Source organism: Piliocolobus tephrosceles, chromosome 5 (genome assembly GCF_002776525.5).
Source record: "Piliocolobus tephrosceles isolate RC106 chromosome 5, ASM277652v3, whole genome shotgun sequence".
Taxonomy (NCBI): Eukaryota; Metazoa; Chordata; class Mammalia; order Primates; family Cercopithecidae; genus Piliocolobus; species Piliocolobus tephrosceles.
Window position 1 is genome coordinate 17943103 of NC_045438.1, and position 15938 is coordinate 17959040.

The 15938-nt window shown below is 47.5% G+C and overlaps 1 protein-coding gene across 4 annotated transcripts in view; it reads right to left on the reverse strand.

Annotated features, from left to right (window-relative positions):
* The window catches only part of RPS6KA2 (ribosomal protein S6 kinase A2), a 440283-nt gene that overhangs the window by 233104 nt on the left and 191241 nt on the right, over positions 1-15938 (reverse strand). Inside the window, exon 1 of one of the 4 annotated variants that reach the window (XM_023223590.2) lies at positions 11833-13560. The exons of the other annotated variants lie outside the window; for them this stretch is intronic. Coding sequence (XP_023079358.1) covers positions 11833-11838 — 6 coding nt within the window. The 5' untranslated portion in view covers positions 11839-13560. Of the gene's footprint in view, positions 1-11832; positions 13561-15938 lie in introns of those variants that run through there. 4 annotated transcript variants of the gene reach the window in all.

Consider the following 15938-nt stretch of genomic DNA (forward strand, 5'->3'; position numbering starts at 1 on the left):
AAAAAAAAAAAAAAAAAAAAAGAAAAGAAAACAAAGAAATCATTTACAGAGGGGTCTGGTGTTAGCTGCCTCTGAGAGGAGATGGAAGGGAGGGAGGGGAGAGGCAGGAAAGAAGAAGGGGGAGGAGAGAAACGAGAGAGGGAGTGGACAGGACGATGGTCTGGGAAATGCTCTTCCGCCCGACCCAAAGTCATCTTCCTCTGTGAAGGGTTGAGCGGGGGTGGAACTCAGTTCACCCCAGGGGCCTCCCCTGCCCTGCCGGAGTGGTGTGGCTGGGACACAGGGGCATCTCCCCACAGGCCTGTGCCTCTTGAATGAGGAACAGCCATTCCCCTCCAGTAGGGCCTGGGCAGGTGGGCACTGATTTGAACGGAGCGGCCCAGCAGGTGCTCCTGTGACTCTGCCTCCACCTCCAGCCCTGGTCTCTGGGATGTGAAGATGGATAGAAAGACCATATGAAGCAGCCCCCGATTTCCCGGAGCTCCCAGCTGAGGTCTCATTCATCCATACAGGCAACAGAAGCAAGTGCAGCACTGCGCGGTTCACCTGCTGTGGAGACGGCCTCTCTGCCGTCCACAGGCCAGAATTCCCTGTGGGGAAGGGAGGATGGGAAGGGCCTCGATCCCCAGCCCCTGGCTCAGGTAGGTACCATCATCTCCCAGGGCTGTTGTCCAGATTCACCGCAGTGCATGTGAAAGCCCTGGCAAACAGATGGCGCCCAATTAACAGAACTATTCTTGCGGCACTGGGGTTTGGTGAGACTCTCTCTGACTCAGAAAGGGCGCAGGATGGCTGCTCTGTCCTTGGGGCCCCAAGCCCAGAATCTGAGTCTCTGACTCCCTGCCAGACCCTAGTCGAGACCTTGAACTCTCCTAGCTGCTTCCTCACCCAGGAGATGGGAAGAGCCCCCTCAAGGCAGAGACGGTGGGGGGCAGGGCTGGAGCTACAGGGCACCAGTCACACCTGGAGCCAGGTCACAGGCGCCACACGAGGAAAAGGAGAACTTCATCGTGGGCTGGGAAACCCAGTGCCCGGGTGGGTGAGGGCATTGGTTTCTGTTTGGAAACACACACAGAATAACAAGCAAAGTTAGATGAGGGAATGAGTGTCCTCGTGCCAGGTAAATCAGTGTTAGATGATAATTGTCCTGCTATTGATGATTTTATTTAAAAAAAAAAAAACTTTAGGGAAGCTTTAAACAGATACAAGGATAGAAAAGTGTCTTCTTTTCAACAACAAAAATGAAAGTAAATTCACCAAAAGATGGTACAGCTGAAGCTCAAATATTTATGATAACAACATTCCTTGGTTGTAGAAAAAGAGGAATGCGCTCTCATTGCCTGAAACTAACCACACGGAACTCTTGTGGGAACCAGGGGAGGGAGGTGTTGGTGAGCAGTTGTTATGATGGTTAATTTAGAAAGTTGTAGGAAGGTTCTGCAGAGCGTTTGACAGATGACTAAAAGGACAGGAGCCGGACATCTGGGCCGTGTGGCTTCCAAGGAGAGTGTGCTGGGCATCGGACGGAGAAGAACGGGAAGAGGCTGAGCCCTGGTGCGAATTTGCCTCAGAGGTGCAGGCAGATTTTGCTCACTTGAGAGCAGGGTGAGTTCTGCTTTTGAGGCCAGAGGTCATACGAATGCAGACAAGAGGCCTGAACACCGAAAACCTGAACTGCAGATGGGTTTCCGCAGAAAGGCTGGCTGGGAGGAATTCACTTTTCTTTTTTTCTTTTTTCTTTTTTTGAGACAGAGTCTCACCATGTCACCCAGGCTGGAGTGCAATGGCACGATCTCGGCTCAACGCAACCTCTGCCTCCCGGCTTCAAGCGATTCTTCTGTCTCAGCCTCCCAAGTAGCTGGGATCACAGGCATGCGCCACCACGCCCGCCTAATTTTGCATTTTTAGTAGAGATGGGGTTTCTCCATGTTGATCAGGCTGGTCTTGAACTCCTGACCTCAGGTGATTTGTCCATCTTGGCCTCCCAAAGTGCTGAGATTACAGGCATGAGCCACAGTGTCTGGCCTAGGATTTTTGACTCCTGGGCGTGATTTGTGTTGGGGGTGGCACCAAACTCATGGCCTCAGTGAGGAAGCAGGGTCAGCCCTGCTGAGCCCAGGGTGCATCTGTGACTATGCTGAACACTGCATGTGATGCCCGACAGCCCTGTGCACAGCCTTGGCCCACTGTACGCAGAGATCACAAGGCTTCCCGAGCCAAACCCCTCAGGGTCTCGCAGCTGGGGAGCTGGTCGCCGTGTCACTCAGCTGTCTGCTGCCCTCTCCTCTGGTGTTTTACCGACACATCACTTTACGCAAATCCCACAAGCGACAGAGGGCAGGGGTGGGGCAGCATCGGGGGGTCAGAGAGCAGTTCAAAACCACGCACTGAAAACTTTGCAGACAAGGCCAGACTACTTGGTAAAAGTCATCTTCCACGTCAGGATGTCCCGGGACACCCTGGCAGAGCCAGCCCAGGGCCCAGGGAGAGGGAAGCACTGATAATGATAAAATCCTACGGGATGGGAGTGCCGGGCTTCGCCTGTACAATTCAAGAGTGGTTTGTGGTGTTGAAGTTGGCAATTCTGACCTTCATCTGTACAAGGGAAACTTGTTGAACTATTTAAGTCCGAGAAACTTAAGGCCCTAAACCCTCCATGTTCCTCAATGGCATCACTGGAGACGATCTCTCCAGACACTCTCTCTGGAACTCGCCCCTGCTCTGTACGAAACACGTGGGTCAGCATGGGGTGCAGAGAGCTCTGGGCAAAGGGCCAGCATGCTGGGAACCCACCCCGACATGGAACTGAGTAATTAGATACCCCGACCAACGACATCCACAGGCTCCCCAGAATCATACATGCTTCTCTGGTAAACTGTGGCCCCAGCGAGCCTTGGGAGGTGGGAAGCCCCCCGCAACGACACCCCCCCGCCCCCACCCGCTTTTGCGGTGCTTACATGGGGAACACAGAGTCATCAACTGACTGTGCAAATTGGACAGGTGTGCAAAATGCAGCACTAATGAGCATGAAGAAAAGCAAGTCAGATAGGCTAAAAAACTTAAGACAAAATGTGCCATTTCCCAATTTCAGCCCTATTAATTCAAAACCAAAATTAAAACTATGTGGAATCGCTCATTATGTTTTTAAATTACACACAGGCTGACAAAACTAATTGCACTAACAGTCTCCCCCAGCTGTTCCCGGCTGGCCTCTGCGCAGTTCTGGAAGGCTCTGGGTGAGAGGGTGGCCGGGGAGGGGAGAGTGGGCCATCCTCAGGAAGATGATTGTCACAGGACAGAGCCAAGGCCACTCCGGGAGGATAGGTTTTGTTGCTTTTACTTCACTGACCTGGAAAGAAAGGATTTGCTTCCAAATTTTTTCTTCTTTTCTAAACAGAGGCTGTAGCCATAAATATGCATTTTATTGAACATCTACTCTGTGCAAGGCATAGTAGGTTATTAATAACTCCAGGGGTTGGAGCATAAGGAGAAAGAGAGTCATCTGGCACCAAGAGCTCAGAGCTGGGGGAGTCTGTGGTTATTTTTAGTGCTGCCACTAGTCAGTGGACACGGGTGGAAGCCAGTGCTGCACGGCATGGTGGCTTGACATCTTTTGCCCAGGCTGGCCCTGCTGCCGTACAGCTCTAGCACCGAATGCAGGATGGGTGGCCACCGAACCCCAGGAGCCCACTCCCGCAGTAACAGCATACGGTGGTAGCTGCTTTCATCTTCCTGGCTGGTTGTAAGAATCAAAGTAAATTAAGAATCTTTAAGCATGAATACATTTTTTGTATTTTTTTTTTTTTTAGAGACAAGGTCTCTATGTTGCCCAGGTTGGCCTTGAACTCCAAGGTTCAAGTAATCCTCCCAGCTCAGCCTCCCAGCATGTTGTGCTCACAGGCGTGAGCCAGCACACCTGGCCAAGAATTAATTCTATAAACTGGAAAGTGTTAAATAAACATTTCCCGTTAGGAGAACTGAGGAATTTTAAACTCTGTTTTAATTTTTTTCCACTACTTTTAATAACTCATTGTTTCATCAATTACATGGATACATGATGCCACTTTATAAAACTAAAGAATCCATAATTGTACATCCATAAGTAATCAGTGCTATTGTTTTGGTATACTTTCTTCCAATGTGTGAGTAAGTCTGCCTCCTGTATCTCATTGTGTGTGTGCCTGTGTGTGTGTGCATTCGTGTGTGGGTGTGTGTGTATGAGAGAGAGTGTCTGTGTGAGAGAGAGAAAGAGAGAGAGGAAAGGAAGGAGGAGAGAGATTACTGAACAAATATTTGAGTGTCTGCCTAACACACAAGACATCATGCCAGGCATAGCCTTCCTAGGGACACAGGGACCACCACGATAAACACAGCTCCTGCCTCATAAGCATAAATTCTATTTGAAGAAACATAAAGTGAATAATTACCTACACAATTAATAGTGTAATCACAAAAAGGATCAGTATTTCAATGAATCATTTGGGTTACATGAGAGTGTGTAACAGAACACCCACCAAACTCCTGACCTCAGGCGATCCACCTGCCTCAGCCTCCCAAAGTTCTGGGATTATAGGCATGAGCCACCGCTGTAAGGCCGAAATCTTTTACTATTTTAATTTGCATTTATTCGATTAGTAGTCATGTTTAAAACTATTTGGTGGCAGTTTGTATTATTTTTCTATTTGTAAATTATGTCCAAGTCCTTTGCCTCATTTTTCCTATTGCAGAGTCAGCAATTTTCTTATTGTTTTCTAAGAGGTTTTGGTATATGACTGAATTAACTCTTTATCATAGTCCCCCTATATAATAAATATAAAATCTAAATTTATATTTTCTAGTCTCTTTGCCTTATCACTTTTAAATTTTGACATTCTAATAGTTTTCAATATTTTAGTAAGTCAAATCAAATAGCTTCTTTTTTTGTGAAATTTTCTTCCCTTTGCATGCATGCTTAGAAGGCCCTTTCTCTTTCTGAAATCAGTTAAATATTCAAGAGTATTTCGAGTACAACATGAAGGGAGGACCTTCTTTACCCATAGCCAACTTTCCCACAAGTTGTATTGAATAGTACACATCTCTCCCTTTATAACATAGTAAATACTGAAGAACTATCTCAGGACGTTTTACTCCAGTTCATATACCTCATTAACATGAATTCTTTTTTTTTTTTTTGAGAGGGAGTCTCGCTCTGTCGCCCAGGCTGGAGTGCAGTGGCGCAGTCTCAGCTCACTGCAAGCTCCGCCTCCCAGGTTCACGCCATTCTCCTGCCTCAGCCTCCCAAGTAGCTGAGACTACAGGCGCCCACCACCGCGCCCGGCTAATTTTTTTTATTTTTAGTAGAGACGGGGTTTCACCGAGTTAGCCAGGATGGTCTCGATCTCCTGACCTTGTGATCCACCCGCCTCGGCCTCCCAAAGTGCTGGGATTACAGGTTTGAGCCACTGCGTCCGGCCTAACACGAATTCTTAACGGGACTAGTGAAAGTCCTTGCTTTGTTCCTGATTTAATGGGACAGCATTAAGTGAGTAAAGATAGGTGTTGTTTATCATATTATGAATATTTCTTAATTTTTACTACTTAATATTTTAAAATCAGAAACTGTCTAAAATGTTATCAAATTACTCTTTTTAATCTTTGAAGATTATCATAGGTGTTAAATTCTCTGCCTCATGTACATTTAATTCACTGGTATTCTTTTTTCTGGGATATTGCCATGCTATAATTTGGCTGCTATTGTGGGGTGACAGTCTTTTCAGTAAGGTAATTTAGCTATCAGTTGGCAGGCAAAGGACGTATTTGACACAGGGGTGGTAAGAGATGGGTTGGCACAGGAGGTATGAAAACTCACTCCAAATCACAGACACTTTAGGTATCTGCTTTCTTTGGGGACATAACAGCTCTGCTTGCAAATCCAGTGCTTGTGTTACAGGAATGCAGTTTTACATTTGGAAAGAGTCTCTTAGCATTATGAGGGGTTATTTGTGTCATGAACACCAGTTAGTTTACACCAGCTCCAGGAAAGAGATTCAGTATGAAAATACGGACACAGATTCAGATATACGGTTGGGAGTATATGAATTTGACTTGTATTTCATTTACCTGGATTCTCTGGTTTAGCTTATAAACCCAATATTTCATCATAACCCAGTAAACCAAATTAACTATTACGGACTGAATTTTGTGCTCTCCAAATTCGTATGTTGAAGTCCTAACCTCTGGTTACTTAGACTGTGACTGTATTTGGAGACAGGACCTTTCAAAGCGGGATTCCATTAAATGAGGTCTCAGAGTGGATGCTTATCTGCTCTGACTGCTGTCCTTAGAAGAAGAGGAAGTCTGAATACACAGAGGCACTGGGGCCGCCTGTGTGCACCGAGGAACGGCCACGCGAGGACAGGGAGGAGGCGCCATCTGCAAGCAAGAGGAGAGCAATGGAAGACACCAGCCCCATCAAGACCTCGATCCTGGGCTTCAAGCCTGCAGAACTGAGGGACATGAAGGGTCTGCTGTTTGAACTGCCCAGTCTACTTCTGAAAGGATGAACCAATCCATCGTCAGGGGAGCCTGAGCAGACTAACATGTTAACAGAAAACTGAGCTGTCTCTACTGTTTCTCTCATCAAAGATCAGAATTGAAAGGTGGCCAAGAAACAAAAACCAATAGATAATCTTCCTACTCTATCATCCCAGAAGGCAAGGACGAAAAATCTTCACTCAGGGCAGATTTGCTGTTCCCAAGGGCTATTAAATGTAGCTGGAAAAGAGAGCTCCCGGAGGGCAGAAAAACCTGGGAGTGACAATGAACATGAATCTAATAGTGCTCTGCAGCCCACCCCAGCCCCCAGAACCCAGGCTTTGCACCCTGAAAAAGCACAAAGCACAGTCCATTCTCCACTGAGAGCGGGTCTCCACCACGGTCAAGGAGTTCTTCAGGGAAGACATTGCTCTGTGTGTGGCTGGATGGAAAAATATAAATAGGCTTATTCCCTCTTTGGGTCTTTGGTTTGTCCCTTCTCCAAAAGGAATACCTTATTTTCCCCACCAGCGTGCCTTCCTGTGAAATAACTATTCCTACCATCCCTAAGAACATACAACACGGGAAAATACCTGCTGGGAAGCTGCCTCCAGAGGCCCCGCCCTCTCCCCGAAGGGCCTTGGAGGAAGGAAGTCGGGGAGGAGGAGAAGGGTCAGGGGCGGACGGGAGGATGAACAAAGCAACTACTGGGACACAGGCTTCAGCACTGCACCTGCCTGGAGCTGACAGTCAAGCCTCACTCGATGCTAACGAGGGAAGAAATACGGTATCAGAAAGAGCATGAGGGTCAATGTCAAGACCTGAGTTTAAGTTCAGAATTGATTATTAGCTGTGGAACTCTCCACAAACCACTTAGACTTGAGATGTCTCTGTTTTATTATCTGTAAAGCAGGGCCACCTCTACCCATCTCATAGGTTTCCTGAAAGTTCCAAGTAACTGGGATTGTAGGTACACACCACCACTCCCAGCTAATGTTTTGTATTTTTAGTAGAGATGAGGTTTCACCATGTTGGTCTCGAACTCCTGACCTCCAATGATCTGCCTGCCTCAGCATCCCAAAGTGCTGGCATTACAGGCATGAGCCACCGCGCCCAGCCTGTGTGTTGTTTCTTAACAGCACATCCTTCCTACCTGACAGGGATATTATGGACAATGGAAAGCTACTCACCTAGGAGGCATCTTCAGGCTCTTGGAATGACAGTGCCACATGTGTCATCAGTGCATCTCTGTTCCCACCGCCATGTGGCCTAATTCGGGATGTTCCTGCCTCTGGGAAGCATTATGGCTTCAGTTGTTAATATCCAGTCTGAGCTACTGGCTGCAGGCCAGAACCTTCATCATTTTATCTCAGTATTTAAGGAAAAAGAACTCTGTGAGGAAGGTTTCCGAATCTTACTCATTAAACAGTTTGCTGCCCAGGCACTTTCACTGATTAGAGTCTGCGGATGGCCAAGGGCACCATCACCTCCCCCATTCCTGGTGGCCCTGTGTCCGGTGAACCACGACGTCCACCTACAAATATCTCCAGAGCCAGTCCTCCTTCTCCCGCAGCCCTTCCCCAGCAGCCCCTGCTCTGTCCCTCTAACCCCTCACCCCACAACCATCAGAACCACCTGCGCTCAGAACCCTTTACTGGCTTTTCATTCAGGAGATCCTTCCACACCTGGACCCCATATTCCTCTCCAGAAGGAACGTGCCACCGTCTTCCCAGCTTCTGCTTTGGAGAGTCTGAATTTTCCCCGACACACACGGACCCCTGTCTACACCCTGCCCTGGGGTCCGTCTCGCTCCTCACTCCTTTCATTGGAACCATCCCCCTATCGCCCAGTCGCCTCCATGGCCAGGGTGTGCACGGGCTCTCCCTGACTGTGCTTCTCTGTTCTCAGGTATTGCCGATCACCGTCTTTCCTGCTGGACGAGACGCTTGTCTGGGGTAGCATGAGCTGCCCGGCTGGCTTCCTCTGTCAGCATCCCTCAGGCAGCAGCCCAGGATGGAAGGGGTGGGCAGAGAGGCCTGGGGCATGAAATGCAGCCTCATCAGACCCCTTCACTTTCCAGAACAAGGATTTCATGCCTCGCTTTCACAACAGCGGGCTTGAGAAAGTGACGTCCACACAAAAGTTTCCTTTTCAGTTATTCCTCCATCCATTCCCCAAAACATAGCAGTCATGAGTTTTCATCTTTACATGCTGAAAATTTTACCAATCACGGGTTCTGGAATTTTGATGCCGGAAGACACTTTAGAAATCTGCCAAAGAAGTCTGTTCTTGGGATCCCCGTTCTTCTTCTCAGGCAGTCAGAGGGGTTCCCACAATGTTTTAAAATTTTTAAAAGTCTCTTGTAAATTTCTTTCCCAAGATAAAACTAACAACAACAATAAAAAAGATAGTTTTTCTTTGCTTTGGGCTAGAATTATATCAACTTAACATTGTACAATTAGTTGACTTACTTTGACCAGAATTTCATGGGTAGCTAAATGTCTGAATAATACAATTTGAAAAAGATTCCTTAAAAACATTTTATTTAAAATAGTCAGTTTTGATACAAAAATTTTTCAAAACACAGAGCTGCTGGTGAAAAATGACAGAGATCATTAGAAGGCTGAAATCCACTGATTTCATCAAATGCCTTCATTTTGACTATGGAGAAACTGAGGCTCAGGGGCACGGGCACATTTGAGCTCATTGGGGGCTGGAGTCCAGGCTCCTATCCTGTGGTCAGTGCCACACCCTGCAGGGAACAGTAGCCACAGTGTCAGCAAGCTGGGACCCATTCCCTCACGTGCCACTGCTCTCTGCTAAGTTCAATCTCTGCAAAAGCGAGGACCCAGACCCTAAGTCATGGCCACCGGAGATGTCCTGCCTGGCCTGACTTACATGCTCTTCTTTGTCAAATACTCAGTTCTTTATGAAAAAAAAAATTATTGAACAAAAACAGTCGAGATCACACTATTGCACTCCAGCCTGGGCAACACAGCAAGACTCCATCAAAAAAAAACCCAAAACATTTGAGGACAGTGCTGGAGTACTAGAGGCTGTTTCCTGCCTGTGACACAGACGGACAGCAACACTCCCTTGGAAAATCCATTCTCCCAACAGAATCTTCTGTGCCTCATGCAATCATGTCTGCCCATACCATCAATGCTACAGGTCAGCCCTGTGCGCCCCCAGCCAGGTTCCCCCGGGCTGGGGCAGACACCTCAACCCATTTGCATAAAGTGCCTCCTATGTCGGTGTCATGGCATGGACCAGGAAGCCATGGTGATTTGCGCGTCATCCCCCGCAGCCTGCACACCGGGTCCTGTTCCACTGAGCTCCAAGTCTATCAGAGCACCTGGCCACCTGGCTCACAGCACTGATTGATACACGTGATAAATAAATGAAAGGACAATTACAGAATTTTCTACCTAACTTGGTATAGCCAGCTTTATTTGAAATAGCTACTGGTGTTTTTGCACTCACATAGGTGGTGTGCAAGTTACCAGAATGCTGAAAATAGTAATTTGTTAATGGGACAGTCAAGGAAGACAAAAAAGTACACACCTAAAAACATATCTATTTATATTCTGCAAAGAAGAACTAGCATCAATTAAACCAGCTTTCAGTCTCATAGCTGTCACGGTGTTCAGGTTCTGCCTTCCATACAGAACAACATCTCCAGGGCTCATGGACAGAGAAATGGCCCCGAAGACACTAACTCTGGTGAAAAATTGTGAGATCTCACCCTCAGGTACACACACCATGGTGTGACTTACAGGGGCACCCTGAGTTATGTAAGAGTGTCCCTAAATTGATGTTAAGAATACTAATAAAGGATGAACTGAGTCTCTCTGCAGCTGCCTCTGGGCTTTGTCTGGTGTGCCTATGCCCAATGTCACCCAGACCCAAAGAAGGGTTTGCAGCAGCAGCTGGACAAAGCCAAATCTCCAGGAGCCCAGTCCCACCCTCTCCTCTGAGAAGATCCCCATGTGACGTCCCCACCTTTGTGGCACATGGTTAAGAAGAGCACAGGAAAGAGCGCGGGGACGGCAGCCAGGGCACAAACCAGACGCAAACTACTTTCTGAAACGTATTCTCATCCGAAAGACTCTAGAGCCAGTGCAACCCTCATTAGAACAAGCATCGGAGACGTGAAGTTTGCTACTGAAGGTCTCCCAGCAACCTGGAGGTGGCCCTAACCAAACTTAGGTCACAGGAAATGAGCCCCACTTGCAGAGCTTGTTCTGAACCTCGTTTTGCGGAGAAGCTTGGTTGTTCATGTCACTGAGAAGGAAGCTGAGTGAGGATGAGAAAAACAGAGGCAGAGCTGGATGAGAACAAGGTGCAGCTCTGCTCAGCACAGCCCCCAGCCTGCTTCCTGGGCAGGAAATTCAGATGTGAAATCCAGTTTCTGAGAGGCTCAGGAACCTGCTTTGACTCATGATGATGAACCCAACCACGTATTTATAGCTTAAATCAAGTGGAAAACACCACATCACCACGGGCTGCGATCTGGAGGAGCAGAGATTAGCAATCTAGAAATAGAAAAGTTATTGAAAGCCAATCTTCTCCGAGCTGATTGATCCAGAAATGACGGTAGGAAACAGCTGAACTCACTTCAGAAGTTGGTGTCTAAAATTGGAGACTCTCTCAGCAAGACCTGCCTGGGTCATGGGGTCCGCCCCATCTAGTGAGTGCTCTGCTGTGCATCAGAGAGAGGGGGCGGGACTGGCATCTTCCCAGCAAAGTCGGGGCCAAGGGAGCGCTGTTTAAAAGCAGTGGATGATGTCTAAACCCACCCATCTTCCTAGCACATCAATAATAATGTTCCACTAGCTAGTCAGGTACTCAGATCCTGACATTCGTCAGTTGTGTGAAAATGCTAGAAAGTACCATTTCAAATGCTAATATGTGTTGTTTATCAAATATAAGGATAATTTCACCAAAGAAGATATACAAATGACCAAGAAGCATATGAAAAGATGCTCAACGCCAGTGTCACTAATCCTTAGGGAAATGCAAATCAACACCACAAGCAAATCAACACCCCGAGAAGATATCCCCTCTCACCTTTTGGGATAACTACTATCAAAACAAACAGACCAGAGCATAATGAGTGTTGGCGAGGGGGTGGAAAAATTAGAATTCTTGTTCACTCCTGGTGGAAATGTAAAACAGTGCAGGAGTTCTGGAAAACAGTATGGCCATTCCTCAGAAAGTTACACATAGAATAACCATATAATTTAGCAACTTTCACTTCTGAGTATATACCCAAAAAGACTGCAAAGCAGAGCCTCAAAGAGATATTTGTACACTCACATTCATAGCAGCATCATTCACAGTGGCCTAAAGATGGAAGCAACCTCAGTGTTCATTGGTGGATGGATGGGTGGCAGAGTGCGGTGTAGGCACACAATGGAAGGAAATGATGACGCACACTGCAGTGTGGATGAACCTGGAGGACATTACGTGAAGTGAAATAAGCCGGCCACAAAAAGACAAATACCGTATGATTCCGCTTACGTGAGGTACTGAGAATACCCAAATCATAGAGACAGAGAGTGGAATGGTGGCACCAGAGGATGAGGATTAGGGGGAAAAAAGAGTTACTGCTTAAAGGGTAGAGTTTCAGTTTTGAGAGAGGAACAGAGTTCTGGAGATAGATGGTGGCAATGTTTGCACAGCAATGTGAGTGTACCTAATACCACCGAACTGCACACTGAAGCATATGCTTAAGATGGTAAATTTAATGTCACATGTTTTATCCATAATTTAAAAGTTTTAAGTGTAAGGATAAATGTAACCACAGCATATGTGCATGACATATAACAGCACATAGTTATACAGTTATGTTGATAATTTTTTATTCTGTAACTTATATTTATCATTTTAAACTACAGAAAATATACCCAATGAAAATTACTAATTTTCCTGCTATTTTGTTTTAACATGCTTGAACCATAAGCTCAAAACACCTATTGATACCTTGTGGTGCCTGCACATGAATAAAACCTAAATCCTTCTAATGTCTTCATAGACGAGATATACAGGCCAGATTCCACGTCATTTAGTCAGCAAAAATGTCACAGGAAAGCAGTTTCTCATAGATACCAACTTTTAAACTTTCCACACCTGAGGACCACTTGGGTGGGTCTAAGAGAGTGATTGTACACCACTGACCCCCTGCAACTGTGAAAACTCAGAATCACCAGCCAAAGAAGGTAACCAGGATAAACTAGGTAGAAACAGCAACGTTTGGAGAGAGGGGATGACACTTTTAACACTACGGCTATGCATTTTGAATGAGGTAAAACCTGAAGACAATCTCAATAATGAGAACCACAGCCCTCGGTGTCATAAGGAACCTTTCAAGCTAGTGCCTGCCAGACTCTGAAATCCCTGGGCTCTGAGTGCACAAAGAAAAGGGGGGAGTTCCTGCCCGCATCATTGGTAGAAAGTAAAGACACAGATGCCGGAGGGGAAGAGCACAGCCCACGCATAGCGGGAGCTCATGAGACGTTTGGGGATTGACGGGCACATCTACAGAACAGTCTCCTCGATTAAAGCATTCAGTGTGCAGGGTAGGGCCAGGGAAAGGACAATGCCAGGTTCCTGGAGAGCTGGAGTGACACAGAAGAGCAGGAGCAGGACCGCAATGCCACCGAGCAGTGCAAGTGAGGTTTGGTTTCTTGGAGCATTTGGAGGAACTGAAGAAAATGCAGAGTGAAGACAGCGTTCCTGAACACAAAGCAGGGGGCGGGAAGTCCCAAATCCAAGCCCACCCTCATTCCTTCCCCGGGGTGGGGCCCTTGGCACCTCACCCCTCAGTTCATATGGTGGGGCAGTGTTGAGAGCCCGTCGCTTTCAGCCGGATTGTGGCCTTTCTGATGCTGTTCCACAACAGCATCAGACGTGAGGCTGTGCTTCATGGCCAGGCAGGGACATGGCATCTGAATGACTCAGGGCCAATCAGGAAAGCAGGAACCACAGCAGTTGTTTTCACAGAAAGTGTTTCATACAAGGAATTGGCTGAGTAAGGCTGGAAGGCTGGAAAGGCAAAGGGGAACCCCCAGTAACCCCAATGTGGTAAGTGCAGGGAAACGGCTCCTTAAATGGAGGGAAGAGGGTGGTGGTGTGACAATCTGGGAACACCGAAAAGGGAGGCACTCCCCGGCTGCTGGGAGCCTCTCTGAAGGGGCACAGGGAGGCTGGTTCTGGGAAGCTGGCAAAGTAAGTGGACATGTAAATAAAAAGCAGAAACTGGTTCCAATAGCTTTTGCCAGAATTAAGAGGTTTCTTTTCTTTTTTTCTCCCCTTCCTTCCTTCCTTCCTTCCTTCCTCCCTTCCTCCCTCCCTCCCTCCTTCCTTTCTTCTTTCCTTCTTTTCTTTTCTTTTTCCTTTTCTTTTTTCAGGGCCTCGCTCTGTCATCCAGGCAGGAGTTCAGTGACGTGATCACCACGGCTCCCTATAGCCTCGACCTCCCAGGCTCAAGTGATCCTCCCACCTCAGCCTCCTGAGAAGCTGGGACCACAGGTGTGTGCCTCACCACATCTGGCTAATTTTTGTATGTTTTGGTAGAGATGGGGTTTCACCATGTTGCCCAGGCTGGTCTTGAACTCCTGGGCTCAAGTGATCTGCCCACTTCAGCCTCTCAAAGTGCTGGGATTACAGGCATGAGCCCCTGTGCCTGGCCAGTATTAAGAGGTCTTAATGGGGACCGTGATAGGAATAGGAGGCAGAGCTGGGGGATCAGCACCTGCTCCTTCCCCTGGGTTGGCTGTCTCTCTAGCACCCTCTATTCACGGGGCGCATGGGGCAGCGGACATGGAACATAGACGGGGCTCCCAGTCTACCCTGCTACCCCAGGCCACGTGTAATGTCAAAGAAAAAAATGAGGATTGTACAAAGCCACTGCATGGGGTGACAAAGTCGTCCCTGGTGACCTCAGGTAGGAGGCTGCCCCCAAGTCCTACAGATGTGTTATAGATGCTAAGATGATCCTGAGTAAGAAACAGAGGGACAGGAATGTCCTCTGATATATGACGTATAATCTAAAATAAAACACATGTGAGTAATCTCAGCATTTTGGGAGGCCAAGGTAAGAGGATTGCTGGAGGTGAAGAATTCGAGACCAGCCTGGGCACTAATAGCAAGACCTGGTCTCTACTACAAAAAAAAAAAAAAAAAGTTAACCAGGTGTGGTGGCACATACCTGTAGTCTCAGCTGCTTGAGAGGTGGGAGGATGGCTTGAACTTGGGAGGTCGAGGCTGCAGTGAGCCCTCATGGCACCACTGCACTCCAGCCTGGGTGACAGAATGAGACTCCGTCTCAACAAGAAAAAAATGAAAACAAAATGAAAGACACTTTCACAGCAATAAAGCAGATGGAAATGAGAATGGCACAAGTAAATGGGATCCTTCTTTTCCTACTGTTTGAAAAGCAGGTAGAATGAGAGAAGTGTCCCTGGGCTTCTCATCACCTGGTCCTAGGGCTGTGACCTGAGCATGGACTGTGCGTCCCTTGCCTGCGAGGGCAAGGCTCAGGTTTCTCTTCAGGAGCTGAGCCGAGGCTGGGACTAGGGTGGCCTGTGCCTGGGACACCAGGGAGGCTGAAGTGTCTGAAGCTGCCCACTCTGGGGGTCAGGGTAGGGAAGGCTGTGGGTTAAGCAGTGACACCTCCTCAGTATATATCTCCCAAACCCAGAACTCAAGGAAGAGGCAGGTGTCTGGGCCACACAGGGGCTGACCACTCAGCCTCAGTACAGACCCTTGTCCCCAGAGCCCCAGAGAAAACAAGCTGCCTTTCTTATCTGTGAAGTGTGAAAGGCAGGCACTGCAATGGTGACAACGAAGACTGAAGAAGAGAGCGCCCCCACGTCTGGGCTTGCTCAAGGACACCAGGGCATTTGCCTGCTGGGGTGTTTGGGGTGCAAAGGCCAAGAGGGAAAGAGCCCAATTAATGACTGAGACTGAATTTCCAGGCAACTCCAGCACATTTTTGGGGAAAAGGTCTCAGAGCAAATTAAATCTGTTCTGAAGAAGTTTTTAAACAGTATCTTAGGTATCCCATGCTACTATTGTGAAAATTCATGTGTGCCATGGAAGGACCAGGCAATAGTGATCACTGACTCTCCAGAGGATTTCAGCTTTGCTTACAGGATGTGTGCCTTAGGAGTGACCTAAAGAAGCATCAGTTCTAACCTTGTGCCCCTGAGTAGTTTCATAATAACATGAAAAAATAATAACAGCAACTCTCCCCTCCGCATAAAAATAAAACAAACAAAAACCAACATAGAAACACAGTTTCTGCAGAAAATGTCAGATGTGATTTTTCTTTCTCTCCTCTTAGCCCATTCAATCAGCAATTCCTGCCTTTGACAGGAGAGTGCTAGGCAGCCTCGAAGATGTCCCCACAACCCCTGCTC